This window comes from Ascaphus truei, chromosome 5 (assembly GCF_040206685.1).
Source record: "Ascaphus truei isolate aAscTru1 chromosome 5, aAscTru1.hap1, whole genome shotgun sequence".
NCBI classification, from domain to species: Eukaryota; Metazoa; Chordata; class Amphibia; order Anura; family Ascaphidae; genus Ascaphus; species Ascaphus truei.
Window position 1 is genome coordinate 103084800 of NC_134487.1, and position 15716 is coordinate 103100515.

Below are 15716 nucleotides of genomic sequence, written 5' to 3' on the forward strand. Positions count from 1 at the left end.
TCTAGTTATTCCCTTTTCACTTTTTGCCCCTTGTTTTTGTCTATCCCCTAGCTACCATAGCTTTTTGTGTAGCTCTACATATTTTACAGATACCCTTTTGTTTTCCCACTCTTAGGATGTAATGTTACATAAAAAAATATCAGTTTTAATATATTTCGGTCTCCTGTCTTTTGTGGGTTTCCATATTACCTCTGAGGGTTCCATACATCTGATAATCTGGGAGAGGCAACATACAAACACACCAGAACTCATAGTGATATGTCTATATTTTCATTCAGCCCCACTGGGACAAAGGTTCTGAGTTTGAATATCCAAAAACCACTTGCTTAGAGAGAGCCTTCTCATGGTCATCCCCGTCCCGCTCCCTCCCACACCCCTATCCACTGGAATCACTTGTATCCCTTTGTATGGAATCAGGGAAGAATCTTGATTGTGCTATGTTTTAAAGTGGTGGGATACGCTGTTTTTATTAAAGACAATCCTAATATTACACGCACGCTCTAAAATTCTCCTTCTCAAGTATGCCAACATGAGAAGGCAGACGAGGACTTACTTGGCTGGTGGTGTCTGTGTGTGTTTTCACCTCCCGGTCCTCCCTATATAGTGGAGACCACAGGGGCACTCGAGAAGGTAAACTACAAATGTTGTCGTACATGAGATGCACTATATTATTATCTAGTCTTTTTTGTGATTGCTGGAAGCCATAATGAAGCAATTACTATCAACCCTTTAAAAAAAAGGTTCTGGTGGTAACTATACTGCCAGGCTAAGAAAGTAAGAAATCAATACTGAATACCTCACTTGAAGTAAACACCAGGTTTTCATCATTAGGCTTTAGATATTCCCAGAACCCATTTAAAGTTTCCTCATCACCTTTCCATAGCAGGACATCGTCATCAATATAGAATCTCCAAATAACTCTCTTTTCAGAAGAAGGATCATTATGCCATGTACACAGATTTTTCAAGGAGCCCATATATAGGTAGGCATAGCTCGGGGCAAAACGCTTTCTCATCACTGTGCCACAGATTTCAAGGTAGAACTGGATGAGGAATTGAAAATAATTGAAAATAATTGTGAGTGAGAATAAAGCTTATACATTGAAGAATAAATTCACACGGTCAGAAAGGTAAATGCGGGTCATCACGTAACGAGGGGGTGCACATCCCATCTCTGCCTGCTGCATTAACGGTGCTTCGCAGCGTTCCCACAGACTTGGAGCGTGGAGGTCCCATTACCAGCTGGCGTTTCACCAAACGGTTGTTACCTAATGATCCAGCTACAGTGGACTCGGCTACTGATTGCCACATTTCATCTGATCGGGTATTGCTATGCGGTCGTCTGTCTACGATTTCTGGAAGAGGCCTCAATCCGTCCATTTATGAGAAGCCTGATTTTATCTTTCTGTACGTGTGATACTCACTTTTACATACCGAATATATTTCTGAAATACTACACTATGAGAGTTGTGCGCTTCTCCTTCTTGAGTTTCTTTTAGATTCATGATGCCGAGCCATCTATTTGGATAGCAGCAGAACCATACTTTACACATCATAGTAATTTTCTATAAAATAAAGGATTGTTTTAAAAAAAATAACAATTATTTTCATCTTTTTGTCTAGTCGTATCACTGTTAGACACGGTCACTGTTTGTAGTCTAACAGTTCAATTTTAATATAGAGGATATTAGTGATATCTCCTCCGTCACCTAAAAAAGTGCCAAACAGCACCATAATTACTCACACTATTTCACTGAGTGACCACTCACAATCTTTATCATCACCATTAATTATAGTGGCTCTTATTTATATTCACAATAGGTATAGTGTGCAGCAAATTTGTATCCCGAGATGCAGGATACATCCCAGCCTCCACATACATTGTAAGCTCTTCAGGGCAGGGAGTCCTTTTCCTAATGTTAACTTTTATGTTGAAGCGCTTATTCCCATTATGTCCCGAGTATTACAGGTGTAAAGCACTATGTACATGGATGACGCCATATAAATAAAGATATACATACATGCCACACCCCCCCTCCCTCCCGCAGCTCAACTATAGACCGCAAATGGTGGCTTTCACGCCACCAGGCGCATGCAGCAGTGAGCACGGGGGCCGTAGCCTCAGTAGGGAAATAAGCCCCACAGACTTGGAGGACTTTTGAAATAGAAGAAGCTGGACAGAGAATCATCATCCCAGCGTGTGTATGTGAAGGGCCGTGTCCAGCGAGTGAGCGAAGTGTGAGTTCATCATGGGAGTATCACTGTCAAGTTATATAGTTCGATCGATAAGCGATCAGGTTGGTGGCTTAAAGACTGAAGATATATAGTATTTCCATCCTGACCAAGGACTGGCTATTCACTACCTTTCATTTTTTATCTTTGACAATATTTTGTGGCCACTTCTCTGGGAGACAATCTATAACCTCTTTACTTTCACCTTTTTGTGATGTTTTATAAGAACGTTGAACTACTGTATATGGCTATGCTGCTTTGTTTAATAATGTGTTTAATAGAAGTATAAGATCGGTGTTGGGCGTGTCTGGAGTTGCTGGGTAGAGTATAATATCCATAACAACCAAGTTCCGGGCTGGCTGCCAACTACCTTTGAGTTGCAACAAAGTATAACTCCATATACAGTCCTTTAGCAGTTAATAAACTCTTTTTTTATTAAAATTGTTCGGTGTACTATCCCTGAAAGAGTGCTCCGGATCTCAGAGTGACAGCCCTTTCTTACTCTTTTCCCCACCGCATTGCAGGGTTTAGCAGCTTGGTGGTTACGCCACTGAGTGCAAGTAACTGAAATTGGTGAGGTACTTAGTGTGGAGTGAAGCTGAGGGAGGTGTTAAAATTGAAACATAAGCATCCAGCATGGGGTATTGGGTCTAGAGTTAGAAAAGAAAATAACAGTCTGTTATTGACATGTTAAGTTTGAGATAGTGATGGGACATCAATCAGGAGATAGCAAAAATATGGACTCGATAAGTGGAGAGGTCGGTTTGGGTACCATTAGCATAGAGGTGGAACGGAAACCCAATGGACTGTATTCATTTTCCAAGAGAAGAGGTGTAAATGTAGAGAGAGTAGAGCCTTGTGGTACACCAACTGGGAGAGACGAGGAGGTTGTTACAGAAAAAAAAAGAAAGATGTAGCTAAGAAGTGAACCAGAAGAGGTCCATCATGTGACCAATGGAAGAGAATGTACAGGAGGGAGGAAGAATATCAACGGAATAAAAAAACGAAGAAAGGCTCAATACAAGTCGTAAGGAGAACAGACTTTGTAATTGGAGGCAATCATGGGTTACATTTTGTTAGGCAGTTTCAGTGAAATGGTTAAGACGGAATCCAGACTGCAGTAGATATCATTAAGTCCCCCCCCCCCCACCCACCCAGTCCCCCCCTCCTCCCACCCACCCAGTCTCCCCTCCAGTCACTCACATCCGTCATTGCCTGTAATTCACTGTTTGTGTCTGTGTGCGTATAGGGGAGAGCGAGTGTGTGTGTGCATGTATCTGTTTCAGTGTCTGTGTGTGTGTATCAGAGTGTGTGTGTATCAGTGGCTGTGTGTGTGTGTGTATCTGTATCAGTGTGTATATATCAGTGTGTGTGTGTGTGTGTGTGTGTGTGTGTGTGTATCAGTATCAGTGTCTGTGTGTATCAGTGTGTGTGTATATCAGTGTCTGTGTGTGTATCAGTGTCTGTGTGTGTGTCTGTGTGTGTATCAGTGTGTGTGTGTGTGTGTGTGTGTAGCAGTGTCTCTGTGTGGCTGCGTGTGTGTCAGTGGCTGTGTGTGTGTATCAGTGGCTGTGTGTGTGTATCAGTGGCTGTGTGTGTGTCTGTGCAGGCCCTATAGGCCAGTATAGGCGATAAAATTTTTAGTGGGTCACGAAGGAGAAGTTCAAAAATAACCGGGTCACGGAAAAAAAAAGTTTGTGAAACCCTGTTTTAAGTCATGTCAACCCTATAGATTATAAGGTTTTGGTGTTATTGACAAAAAAATAATTGTATTTGTTGCTTCAGTTCTAGTTGGGAGCTTTTAGTAATACCAAACAATGAACAGTATATTTCTAAGAGATTTGTAATTGATTTTGGTCCCCTGGATGCCCGTGGCACAGTGCAGTTCTATTTGGGAAAAACCTTTACCTTGTTGAGTCTTTATTAAACACTTACCAGGAAGACACCGCTGGTATACAAAAGAATATCATGTAAGGGGAAGAACAGGAGCTTGGCTGTCCGGAACCCAAGTTCTGAACAGGTTGTCAACTGCTGATTTATATGTCAAGAGACAGTGACTTACCTATGAGGCTCGGGTTTAAAAAGCTGTACCCATCTTGGATAGACATTCCAAATAAACCCCACAAGGGTCTAAATGACCAGATATACTGTACGAGAGGACGCATGGTTGAATCTGGTAGCACTGATATATTTTTTTTAAAGTTGTGAAAACTTTCCCCCAAAATCTGCAAATTGTTCATGTGAACGTATTGTATTCAACACGCAATCACAAAACAAATTGGGACACAATAAAATCTCTAGTTTTCTAGTCCTGGGTGACCATTCAGCATTCTTCTACAGCCTGTTTTCAGTACATTCTGAGATGTTTGTGGCAGAGTACGCCTTTTATACAACAGAAGGTCGTCATATGGACTCTGCCATCACCTCCCATTTGCATGGTTCTGTGTATGAAAGCTCGCCTATAGTTAATAAAAAAAAATTAAAAAAATTATGTTGGATCCAGCGACCAGATATTCTATGAAAGGCACAACCTGGAATGCCTCAAGTTAACCTTCTGTATCTATTATTTTCCAGCCAACTTCTTTGCATTAAATCCTCTTCTACATCTATGTTTATTTATTTTAACTCCCAATACAATATTCTTAGAAAAATGACATCAACGTAAAAGGAAATGAGAAACAGACAGTGGTTGACAGAACGATCTCCTTTATTATAAAGAAATACTACGGAGGAACAATCCTGGATTTATACTGAAGCCTGTAATGGTACATGCCAAAATGTACAGTACTATACATAAAAGTGCATCATCACGACAGATTAACAGTACAATTTTCTATTTAAAGAAACGTATAACTTTCCTTTTTTTTTTTATTCTTTGTTTTTTGGGAATGAGGTTTAACGCAATGGAAATGTAATACTCCCAAGAGTGAAGTTGAAGTTCCTCTAAAAGTTTAAAGGCACTTTCACATGTACATACTACGGATGTACAAATAGGTAACAGTCAACAAAAAGCTACCAGTACTGCAATGTATCGAACTGACAGTAAAAGGACAATACTGACTTAATTGACAGTGCAGGAGTTACCCTAAACCCATGCACTGCCAGAGAAAGCAGCACAGGATGACCCCTCATACACCTCTCTAGTTGAATGGGTTGCGTACATCTGTAGCTGTATCATCCTCCCATATTACATATCCAATCACAGTACTCCAAATACCTAGAACCAAACTACACATTTAACTTTTATGAACGCGCTAGAAGCACATTCACCAGATGCACGGTTTCTAATATATTCTTGTACTACGCTAATTCTAATATAAGTAGTATGCAGTCCATTACATTTATTTAAATATACACATTCCCAACTCTGTTCAAAGATGTGTATTCATCTCTATTACGCCACATAGATCATATGAAAAACAGTACCAGGCTAGTCCTGTGCTTAAATGACAGCAGAAAATTCCAGTTTGTTCCTTTGAGCGCTAAGTCTCATATAGTCTTTCATAGTGTGATGACACAGCTGTAGATGTCAAAGTCAGCTTCTACTTCAACTACTGGGCTCAGTTTCAACTATGGGCTCCAGGGTGCAATGAAGAGGTATAGAACTAGCATATAGACAGACAGCTGCCTTATACATGCTGGCAGCTTAGTAGTGTTATTGGACGTTTTATTTTATAATCCTAAACGGAATTACTACAGTAGAACTGATAAAATACAGGACTCTGTAGCAAAAAAGAAGCCACCAGACTGTTTTATTTTCAGATGTTCCCCTTTTAAAATATAGGATAGCTGTTCACAATATTTTTCTCCCAAATGCAGTTTTAAAATAGCATATGCTACATGATGTAAATGGAAAATAACTGGAGCAGTCTATTGATAGTATCCTATTGAGACTCCCAGATGACTAGACAGCAGACTCTGCTACCTCTTTAGCACGCTTAACTGGGCCAACACAATCTGATCAAACTAACTAAAACTAAACCATATATTTCTAGCACATATGGAATAACCTGCAACATCCTAATGAATAAAAAAAAACAGCCATACAAAAAATTGTGTGGCTTAGTGTTAACATACCCAAACATATATACAACCCATTAACTTGTATAAAAAAAAAGTTTTCTAAGAGATAAAACACTCAGGATGGAAACAAAAACCAGAGAGTACCAGCATATGCTTCTTAGCACACATCATAAAGTAAGACCAGTGAGATTTTAGACATATGCTACGCAGCAAAGAGAAACGGTTTGCACTGTACGTGAATATGCTCAGCAGGGTAAATGCCTGTCCATATGTGTCCTCACATACCTGAAGAGGACTATACCCATTCTAAAAATATAGATTTAAAGTCTATTTGTAATCTACAGATTAAAAGTGAAAGTAACACTAGTAGATACTCAAAAAACAAGTGAGAGAGACAGGGTGAAGAGGGAATGGATTAAATATACACGAGAGCATTTTATCATATCAGGGATACTTAATGAGGTGGTCCCTGACAGTACAGAGATTAACATTGTGCGAAGATTAAGATCTCAACTATTTAGTGAATACACCTTCTGCTGTCCCTATCACACAGAGATCATTCAATCAGTGAAGATGTAATATTTCTAGTGTTATCAGCTTTGCGACGAGAACACAAGTGTCCAGAATGTTGTTTAGCACAGAACAGATTTGTTCCTCTCTCTGTACAATGTGTATGTGTGCATCTCCCTCTTTATATATAGCCATCTCTATACATATAAATATATAGAGACATATACACACAAATACCACATGCAGTGCATACTGTATACATAAAAGTTATGTGTTCTCGCTTTATAATGTCACTCTGAAAAAAACTAGACATTTTTGAACCCATGAGGGACATACACAGTTACAATAACTTGAAACAGTGGTTACCATGATTCCAATCACTCATAACAAAGCCTTGCTATTTTGTTCTTAACCTCTTTTGAACTAGAGACATTTGTTTGCCATGCGCTTCAGGTCACTGAGGTTCAAAAAGCAAGAAGTATGGCCCCCAAGGAATGTTATTTAGAAGTACTATTAAGCAAAAAGCCATTGGCTTTTTAGGCTGCTCCGCAAACCATATAGACCTCTGTATCTGCAGATCCGTGACTCACTATGAGTTGTAAATTCATAGGCAACGACATTTCCGATTTTAAATTGCCCAGATTCTATGCATAATAAATGGCAAGTCTGTGATATATCTTATAAGTGGGAAGCCATTTGTGATGCAAGTTGCAATCTATACAAGTTGTGCAGCATCAAATCTTCAAGTAATATCTGTGTTTCTACAGCTGTAAAAAACACATAAAATAGTCCAGTTTGTTTTTTCTAAATGCCCTAGTTTCAGACGTTGTACTCTACTTTACGGAAAAGCATTGCCTCTCCAGTTACTAACACAAACTATGCATGGTGTGGGAAAAACATTTTTCTTATATTTTAATATTCCAAGTACTGTACTAAAAAAAAAAGAAAACGAAAAAAAGAGTGATGTTACATGGTGCACGATTTATCTGATGGACCTTGCACAGGTTGAGATGGTCCTATGCCGGGGTTAGTTTTTGGAAGAACGATGGGTTTTGGCCTTAAAGCAGGAGGTTTTAGCTGGACTCCCATCCTAGGTGCCACCATGGGTTTAAAGGTACTCATTGTGTCACTAGAAGTACTAGTGCTGCGACGGATTTGAGGCTCGGTGCTTCTCAACATCACATTGTGTAGAGGACTTAATGATTCTGTTGATGTCGCTGGTGTCGGAGAGTTCTTAATTTGTTCTAGTGTGTCCAGCACCACATCAGGGGCATGCTTTGCAGAACTTTGGCGCTCCAGCTCACGCAGCTCATTCAGGGCGGTGTTCATGGTCTCTTCTATATCCTGCTTGAGATAGAAAAAAAATGCAATAAAAAGACTAGACCACAGCCAAATATCCTCCGGTTAAAAAACCCCCAAAAAACTAGTGAAATAGCCTTTTGCAACTAAATGACGGAAAAAAATAATCTCTAAAAAAGGGAAGAAACCACCAAGCTACTACTGATGGCATAATAAAAGTACATGATATTCTCTCTCTTACATTAAGAAACGTTGCATATACTGGACATCTTTCAAGGATAGGAAAACATTATAGATAAATATTATTTGTGTGGAAAATACTGTCCATGCACAGCTTATCTTGGAAATGTGGAAGGTTTTAGTATGTCAATTAACGATAATATTTCATTTGAGGTAAGTGGCATAGAAAGCAGAAGATATTTTTTTTTGTAGGTTTATTTTCTACACTGCAATACACTTTGGTAAACTATTTACCGTGCCTTTCTTTACCAAACAGATTTGCTTGGTTAAAAACCCATCAGGAGGGAACTTTGGGTGAATAGAGGCAACATGAGGTAATAGAGGTACATACAGTCAGACTATGGAAAATCAGCTTAAAGAGTAATTGTTACAGTAAAGGAAGTACATTTGGCGGGACAGCAAAGCTTTGGAGCTTTGGTATTTATAATATTGTGTATAATATATATGTATATACACACATACATTTTTGTTATCATGTTTATTTATGTTAGTGGTATAATTTTAGCAGTTTGATATATTTCCTACGTTGTTAAAAATATTAAAATATATTTATTAGAAAAAAAAAGAAAGTGAACACTCAGAAGAATTAGCATGAAGACAGAAACACCCTACTGAATTGATGTACCCCAAAACGTCATTGAAGATGGGGAGGACGGAATTAAAAAGTACAGGAACAGAGTTCCAGATATGAGCAGGAATAGATCGCAGAAGAGGTAAATAAGACAAAATGGAGGGAGGTCTGTGAATGTAGAGGATGACAGTGAGAATTTTGAGAGGTTAGAGTGGAAGCAGAGTGTTTAAGTACAGTAGATCCTGAATGCCTAATATGGTCTTTAATTCCCTCCACATACCTGAGCAATACTTTCTGGGTCAAGCGGTTTGTGGTCATTAAAACTTGTATACTGCCCTGAGGATGTGGACCTTCTAATAGGGGGGCTGTCTATCTTTTTAATAGAATCGTGCCTGCTGATGTTGCTAAGGCTACCGTGCCCCGGCTTTCGTCTCCTTTCCGGGCTGTCTGTGTTAAGGTTGCGATTCTGTAGAAGAGCGCGTGGACTACAATGGCTTGAGACATTGGAAGACCCAATTTCCATTGATGTGTTGACAGTTTGTAGAGGGTGCACTGGGCAGTGGCTGTCACTTGACCTGCCTGAGCGCCGGGAAGGAGCTGGAGGTTCAGGTCGTCTTCTTTGTCTGAAACAATAGATTAAAAAAAAACAATAAAAAAAAAACATGGGTTTGTCATGGTCATCAACAGTAAGGATGTATGTTATTACGAACCAGACTCAAAGATTGTCTCTATAGATTATCATCATAAATTGTGAAGAGCAGGATTATTGGACTAATCCAGTTTCAGCATTTGTCTTACTTTGGTAATTGTCCATTCTACAGCATTGGTCATTTGCTTATATTCAGCTCACCTGGCTAGATATAAATCAGGATGCCGGTCAGTTGGAGAGCTCATGTCTTTGGATGATGACTTATCTTCTGTTACAGGCCCACTGCTAGCTTCACTGTCAGCCTTCTGACTCAGTGTATCAGAAAAGGTGTCATCCCTAAACAGAAAACAATTTAGAAAAAACAATATTGTTTGTGAAACAAAGGCCTCGTCTATATTACTTCAACTTGCTGCTGCTGCTTCTTTACTGTGACTTCACAGATCGCAACCAAGTTATTGGTGAACTAAGTAAATGGCCTTCCATTGGCTACTGTTCATCAATAAGCACTCTATAAAGTGATGCATTCAGGTATCATCCTTGGTCTCCATGTGATCCAGATAACAGGCAGGTCAAAGTTACATGTTAATACATTTCTCAGACCTTTGAAACCTGAATATTTCTTATTCAAGCATCATTCCAGGATGCATAATTATTTTTTTTTGGGGGGGGGTTAATGTATGCAGCATTTGATTACGTTTAACTAAGCTGCCGATCGATCTATTCACCTGTGATCGATCAGCAAAGATCCTGCTCCCTGTGGTCACGTTATGGCCGCTTGTCAATCTAATTAAAAAACTTGAACAAGTGACCACCAAGGGTCACTATAAGCCCTAAAAATTGCACTCTGAGTCACCATATACTGATATGTACATAGTATGAGAGGAAAATATGTATAGTAACTAGGACCATAAGAGGGTCCTTAGACCCCAGGCAAAAAACCCAAAATACAATTAAAACCAAAATAACAAAATTTTATTAAATCTAATTGTGACAAACAAAGACGAATCAACATATAGGGAAACATAAATACATAGGATATTAAAATCCTCGGTGGGAGAGACGGCTCGGGTATGTGGATAAGCCAGTATACAGATACTTGGCTATTAGGAGTAAACAATGTCCAGGACGGATAGAAGGTATATGGTGATATGACAATATGTGTCCTTTAATCAACAACTAACAATTCCCAAGGTTACCAAATGAGTTGTGATTACCATCAAGATAGGGCAACATAAGACACATATCGGCGTCATTTCCATGAGCCCAGAATATTTGTAACTCATAGCCACATAATTAGCATTGATGAAGAGTATTACCGTGGCTCACACAGACATATAGGTAAGGTCTCCGGTGTATAGATACATCCTTCAATAAGTACATGCGTCACTAAGGCTAGATACCGCTTCCCGGCGCCTGCATATACTCCTTTGCAAGAGAAAACAAAGGAGTAACAATGTGTCAGCCGCTATACTACCTTCTCTTCGTATCACATACAAAACAAGCCGTCTCTCCTGGTGTGCGTCATACGTCTGACGTCACCATACCCCACCATCAGACGTATGACGCACACCAGGATTGACGGCTTGTTTTGTATGTGATACGAAGAGAAGGTAGTATAGCGGCTGACACATTGTTACTCCTTTGTTTTCTCTTGCAAAGGAGTATATGCAGGCGCCGGGAAGCGGTATCTAGCCTTAGTGACGCATGTACTTATTGAAGGATGTATCTATACACCGGAGACCTTACCTATATGTCTGTGTGAGCCACGGTAATACTCTTCATCAATGCTAATTATGTGGCTATGAGTTACAAATATTCTGGGCTCATGGAAATGACGCCGATATGTGTCTTATGTTGCCCTATCTTGATGGTAATCACAACTCATTTGGTAACCTTAGGAATTGTTAGTTGTTGATTAAAGGACACATATTGTCATATCACCATATACCTTCTATCCGTCCTGGACATTGTTTACTCCTAATAGCCAAGTATCTGTATACTGGCTTATCCACATACCCGAGCCGTCTCTCCCACCGAGGATTTTAATATCCTATGTATTTATGTTTCCCTATATGTTGATTCGTCTTTGTTTGTCACAATTAGATTTAATAAAATTTTGTTATTTTGGTTTTAATTGTATTTTGGGTTTTTTGCCTGGGGTCTAAGGACCCTCTTATGGTCCTAGTTACTATACATATTTTCCTCTCATACTATGTACATATCAGTATATGGTGACTCAGAGTGCAATTTTTAGGGCTTATAGTGACCCTTGGTGGTCACTTGTTCAAGTGTTATTTATTGCAATTTTTCCCTATGCACCAAGTTTTTATCCCCACACTACTAGGTGAGCGACCAGTCACTATGTTTATGTAATATAGCGCTTGTCAATCTATCCTGTAGTCAGTGGAACACATATGGATATTAATATGTGTTCCACTGATGTGTACGCACTCCCGAGCCCTAGACTGACCTGATCACAAGATGCAGGTTTCTTCCCCTGCCTGTTACATTTTCTTACATCTTCAGCTATGCATTTGTGAATGGTCTTGCAAAGCACTGTATAGTCATTTCTTACTTCATTTCTTGTCTCATTGTTTGTCTCAGATATTTTCTCATCCTGTATTTTGTTAGCGATTCTTCAATTTTTTTCTCTGTGCTTTCAACTACAATCTTCATAAATTCTTTATAATGGTTAATGTCCCCATGCATTTTGAGTAAGGAGAAGCGATTTTTCAGTTCCAGGTGAAATTCTCTGCTGTTTTCCTTGGAGGTTATTGATGTTGATTGCTTTTGTCTTTTTAATCCGTATTATTCTTTCCAATTCGCATTCAGATGGAATCTGCAGAGAACCAATCCATAATCATTCCTTGTGTCAAAACGGTTAAGAACTGTGCAGTCTTCAACCACGTGTTTCTTGTTAGTTAGGATATAGTCAATTACATTCCTGACTCCATTGGGTCCATTCAATCTCCATTTTCGATTTGGATTCTGCTTTCACATTCTGAAAATTCTACCAATCTGTCCCCACGTTCATTCCTGCTACCATAACCATACTTGCCAACGGATGCTTCATCATTCTGATGGGCATCAATATTTGCATCAAAATCTCCCATTACGATCTTGGGGTTACAATTTCCTGTTAAATTGGTTGAATGGTAGAAGTCTTCCACTTAACTGCCTGCGTAACTTGATATGGGCTCATACACTTGGATTATTTGAAGCCTGTAGCTGTCAATTGAATGATTACTCCGCCTGCTTTTTCTGACGAGCTTTCATACTTGATCCACTATGTTTCTTTATCTCCTGTTAATGATGAAGCCTACTCTACCGATTCTTCCATTATCTGTACTTCTGTAATTGAAAAGGTGTCCGCTTTTGAGCTCAATAGGGCCTTCATTTTTTCTTCTAACTTCACGAAGGCCAACAATATCCCATTTAATCTTTTCAAATGAGTCTTCCAGTTCTTGCAGTGCCGCTTCACTGGAGAGTCCAGCAGTTGTAGGTAGCCAGGTTTAGGTTTCAATGACGACTTCGGTTCGTCATTTGGGGATACATAGCACCATTTGTCTTCATCTTGAATACTGTCAAGCTCAGGGATATTCCAGCCTCTGGGAAATGAGGGCCATTGCTTCTTGCTGTGTTCCATATTTGGGGGTTGAGGCCTTAGCTGCATGTTGGCAAGTACCTTACCCACTTTAGCCAGGTATATTGCTTCAGCTTTCATAGTGCGCATGCGTGCATGATAGATCGATAAATATGCATACACACACACTCGCACAGTAGCCATCACTTCACCTGACTCGGGGCTGTGGCCAACCCAACGTTGTGTTTTCATTACAAAAATAAAAATAATTTTTGTAATGTCCTTGTGACCATATCTAATTTCTTGAGTGCTATCAACATAAATGCTTTTTCTAAAGATAGATATAAGATTCCTATTAGAGAAGAAGGCAGTCAGACGCCGCTAACACACACTGATTGAATGCCTTACTTGGCTACATTGTCAATCATATGCACCTATAAAGCAAGCACAGAACGCACCAAAATGTATGATATCAGCCCTTATGTCTTCTGCGATATAAAGAACAACTACAATATAACCTTAAATTACCATGGGTAATAATTTGTGCCGGAGGTGAAAGCTGTAACAATAGACTGATGGGAACACTGGAAGAGATCAGTTTGTGATCGTTTGTTGCCAAAGCTTGTGGAATGCTGGGGAGAGAGCAAGGCTCACAAAGAGGGGTAGCAGGGCTCACAAAGAGGCGTAGCAGGGCTCAAAAAGAGGCGTAGCAGGGCTCACAAAGAGGCGTAGCAGGGCTCACAAAGAGGCGTAGCAGGGCTCACAAAGAGGCGTAGCAGGGCTCACAAAGAGGCGTAGCAGGGCTCACAAAGAGGCGTAGCAGGGCTCACAAAGAGGCGTAGCAGGGCTCACAAAGAGGCATAGCAGGGCTCACAAAGAGGCATAGCAAGGCTCACAAAGAGGCATAGCAAGGCTCACAAAGAGGCATAGCAAGGCTCACAAAGAGGCATAGCAAGGCTCACAAAGAGGCATAGCAAGGCTCACAAAGAGGCGTAGCAGGGCTCACAAAGAGGTGTGGCAGAGCTCTGCTTCGCAGTTGCTCTAAATTGCGTGCACTATGGCCGCTGAATTTTGTTTGCGCCATCGCTCGCACTGTGGACGCGGCCTGTGTATTATCTAATACTACAGAACTGAGATATAAAAATAAAAAAAAAATAAAGGATTATGTCCGTGACCCTACTTTAAGAGTACCTTTAAGCATGTTGTACAAATTACAGGCTAATACTTGCAGCTTTGTAGCTGGATTGGCCTGTAAGATATTTCCCATGAATGTTAGAGACCACACACAACAAAGATTTTGTAAAATGAAACTTGTTTGGAAACTTTTGTTGCTAGAAGGGGAGTAGGAGCCAAATTAGGAGGCAGTACATTAGTATATGTATCTACTGTCCTGATACCGAAATCCATGAGCATCACTTACATGTCTTGCACTACTATGTATTGGTGAGGAACCAGGCCATCTACTCCATTGTGTCTTCCTTCCCACCAGTCCTCAGATGCACGGTGATACAAAAGGAGCGAGGCCCCCTTTTTGAAGGACAGCTCCCGGGCAGATCTTCCGATGTAATCAAATTTGGCAATGGCTTCAATCGGCTCACACTCTGCAAACCAAGAAGTACAGTACTGTAAGTCAGGATATTTACGCTCCACGGTAGGTTCTTGGAAAACTACAGCAAATATATACTGGAGACACGTTCAGGTTGAGAAGCACAAGTGATTCATGGGCCGGTTGGGTAACTTGTTCTTGGAGAGTTTCTACCCGTGTGTTTTATTACAGCTCAATAGCCTGAGGAGATCATTTAAAACAGTTAGAGTAATTTATTACCAATAACATGAACATAAGTGGCCTAAGAACTAGGCAAGAATCAACCTATAATAAATAAGGATGTTTTCCTTTGACTTAATAAATCATCGCTAGTAGACATTAAAGCAATACCAAACCAAAAATATATTTCATAGTTATTTTCCTTCTAAACAGTTCTATATTTTGGAGGAATGACTCAAACACTTTATTTACAGTAGATGCGCAGCTTAAAAATAAAGAATCGCACGATGCCCACGTCAACAAAAGCGGTTTTTGGTAACTTTAGTCAGCAGCAATGCAAGAAGAAATCTACTATGCTTAAGAAAGGAGAATACTGACGGTCAGGAATATGCAGGAGAGGATGGAGAAACGCAAGAAAGATTGGAAATGAGCAAGGAAAGCAAAGAGCAGATGCAAAGAAGTCAAGAAAATGTCCATGAACAGTTGGAATATGGAATATGCTGTAAAAAGCAGCTCAATGTTGCTGAAAAGTCATTTTGCATCACAACATGCTACTTATAAAAAGGAGAGTGCAACATCAAAGGTTTTAACTATGAGTGGGCTGAGAGTTCGAGAAATCAAAAAGATAACACACAACGCGGCTTTGTTTACAGACTAAACAGCATTGTCCAAGCAAACAAAGAGCGCATTGTAAGTTTGTCCGACTCTAGCAGACTTAAATATAATTAGATTAGCATTTCAGAATAAAACTGCTCAGATGGGTTCACAGTACGGGCCTCCTGTTTCTTTAGATTTTAAAGAGCTCACTTTTACCGTACACTTTAACACTGCTAAACTCGTAAAGC

General features: G+C 39.8%; 1 protein-coding gene across 6 annotated transcripts in view; it reads right to left on the reverse strand.

The window, feature by feature from the left end:
• Positions 1 to 4920: 4920 nt before the first annotated feature.
• SRGAP1 (SLIT-ROBO Rho GTPase activating protein 1) overlaps positions 4921 to 15716 on the reverse strand; it is a 195575-nt gene continuing 184779 nt past the window's right edge. For 3 of the 6 annotated variants that reach the window (XM_075600380.1, XM_075600378.1, XM_075600375.1), the window contains 4 exons: positions 14527 to 14707; positions 9725 to 9859; positions 9155 to 9497; positions 4921 to 8111 (listed from right to left, as the gene is read on the reverse strand). In XM_075600380.1, coding sequence (XP_075456495.1) covers positions 7731 to 8111; positions 9155 to 9497; positions 9725 to 9859; positions 14527 to 14707 — 1040 coding nt within the window. In that variant the 3' untranslated portion in view covers positions 4921 to 7730. The remainder of the gene's footprint in view (positions 8112 to 9154; positions 9498 to 9724; positions 9860 to 14526; positions 14708 to 15716) is intronic. The other 3 variants (XM_075600379.1, XM_075600376.1, XM_075600381.1) reach the window with 2 other exon arrangements.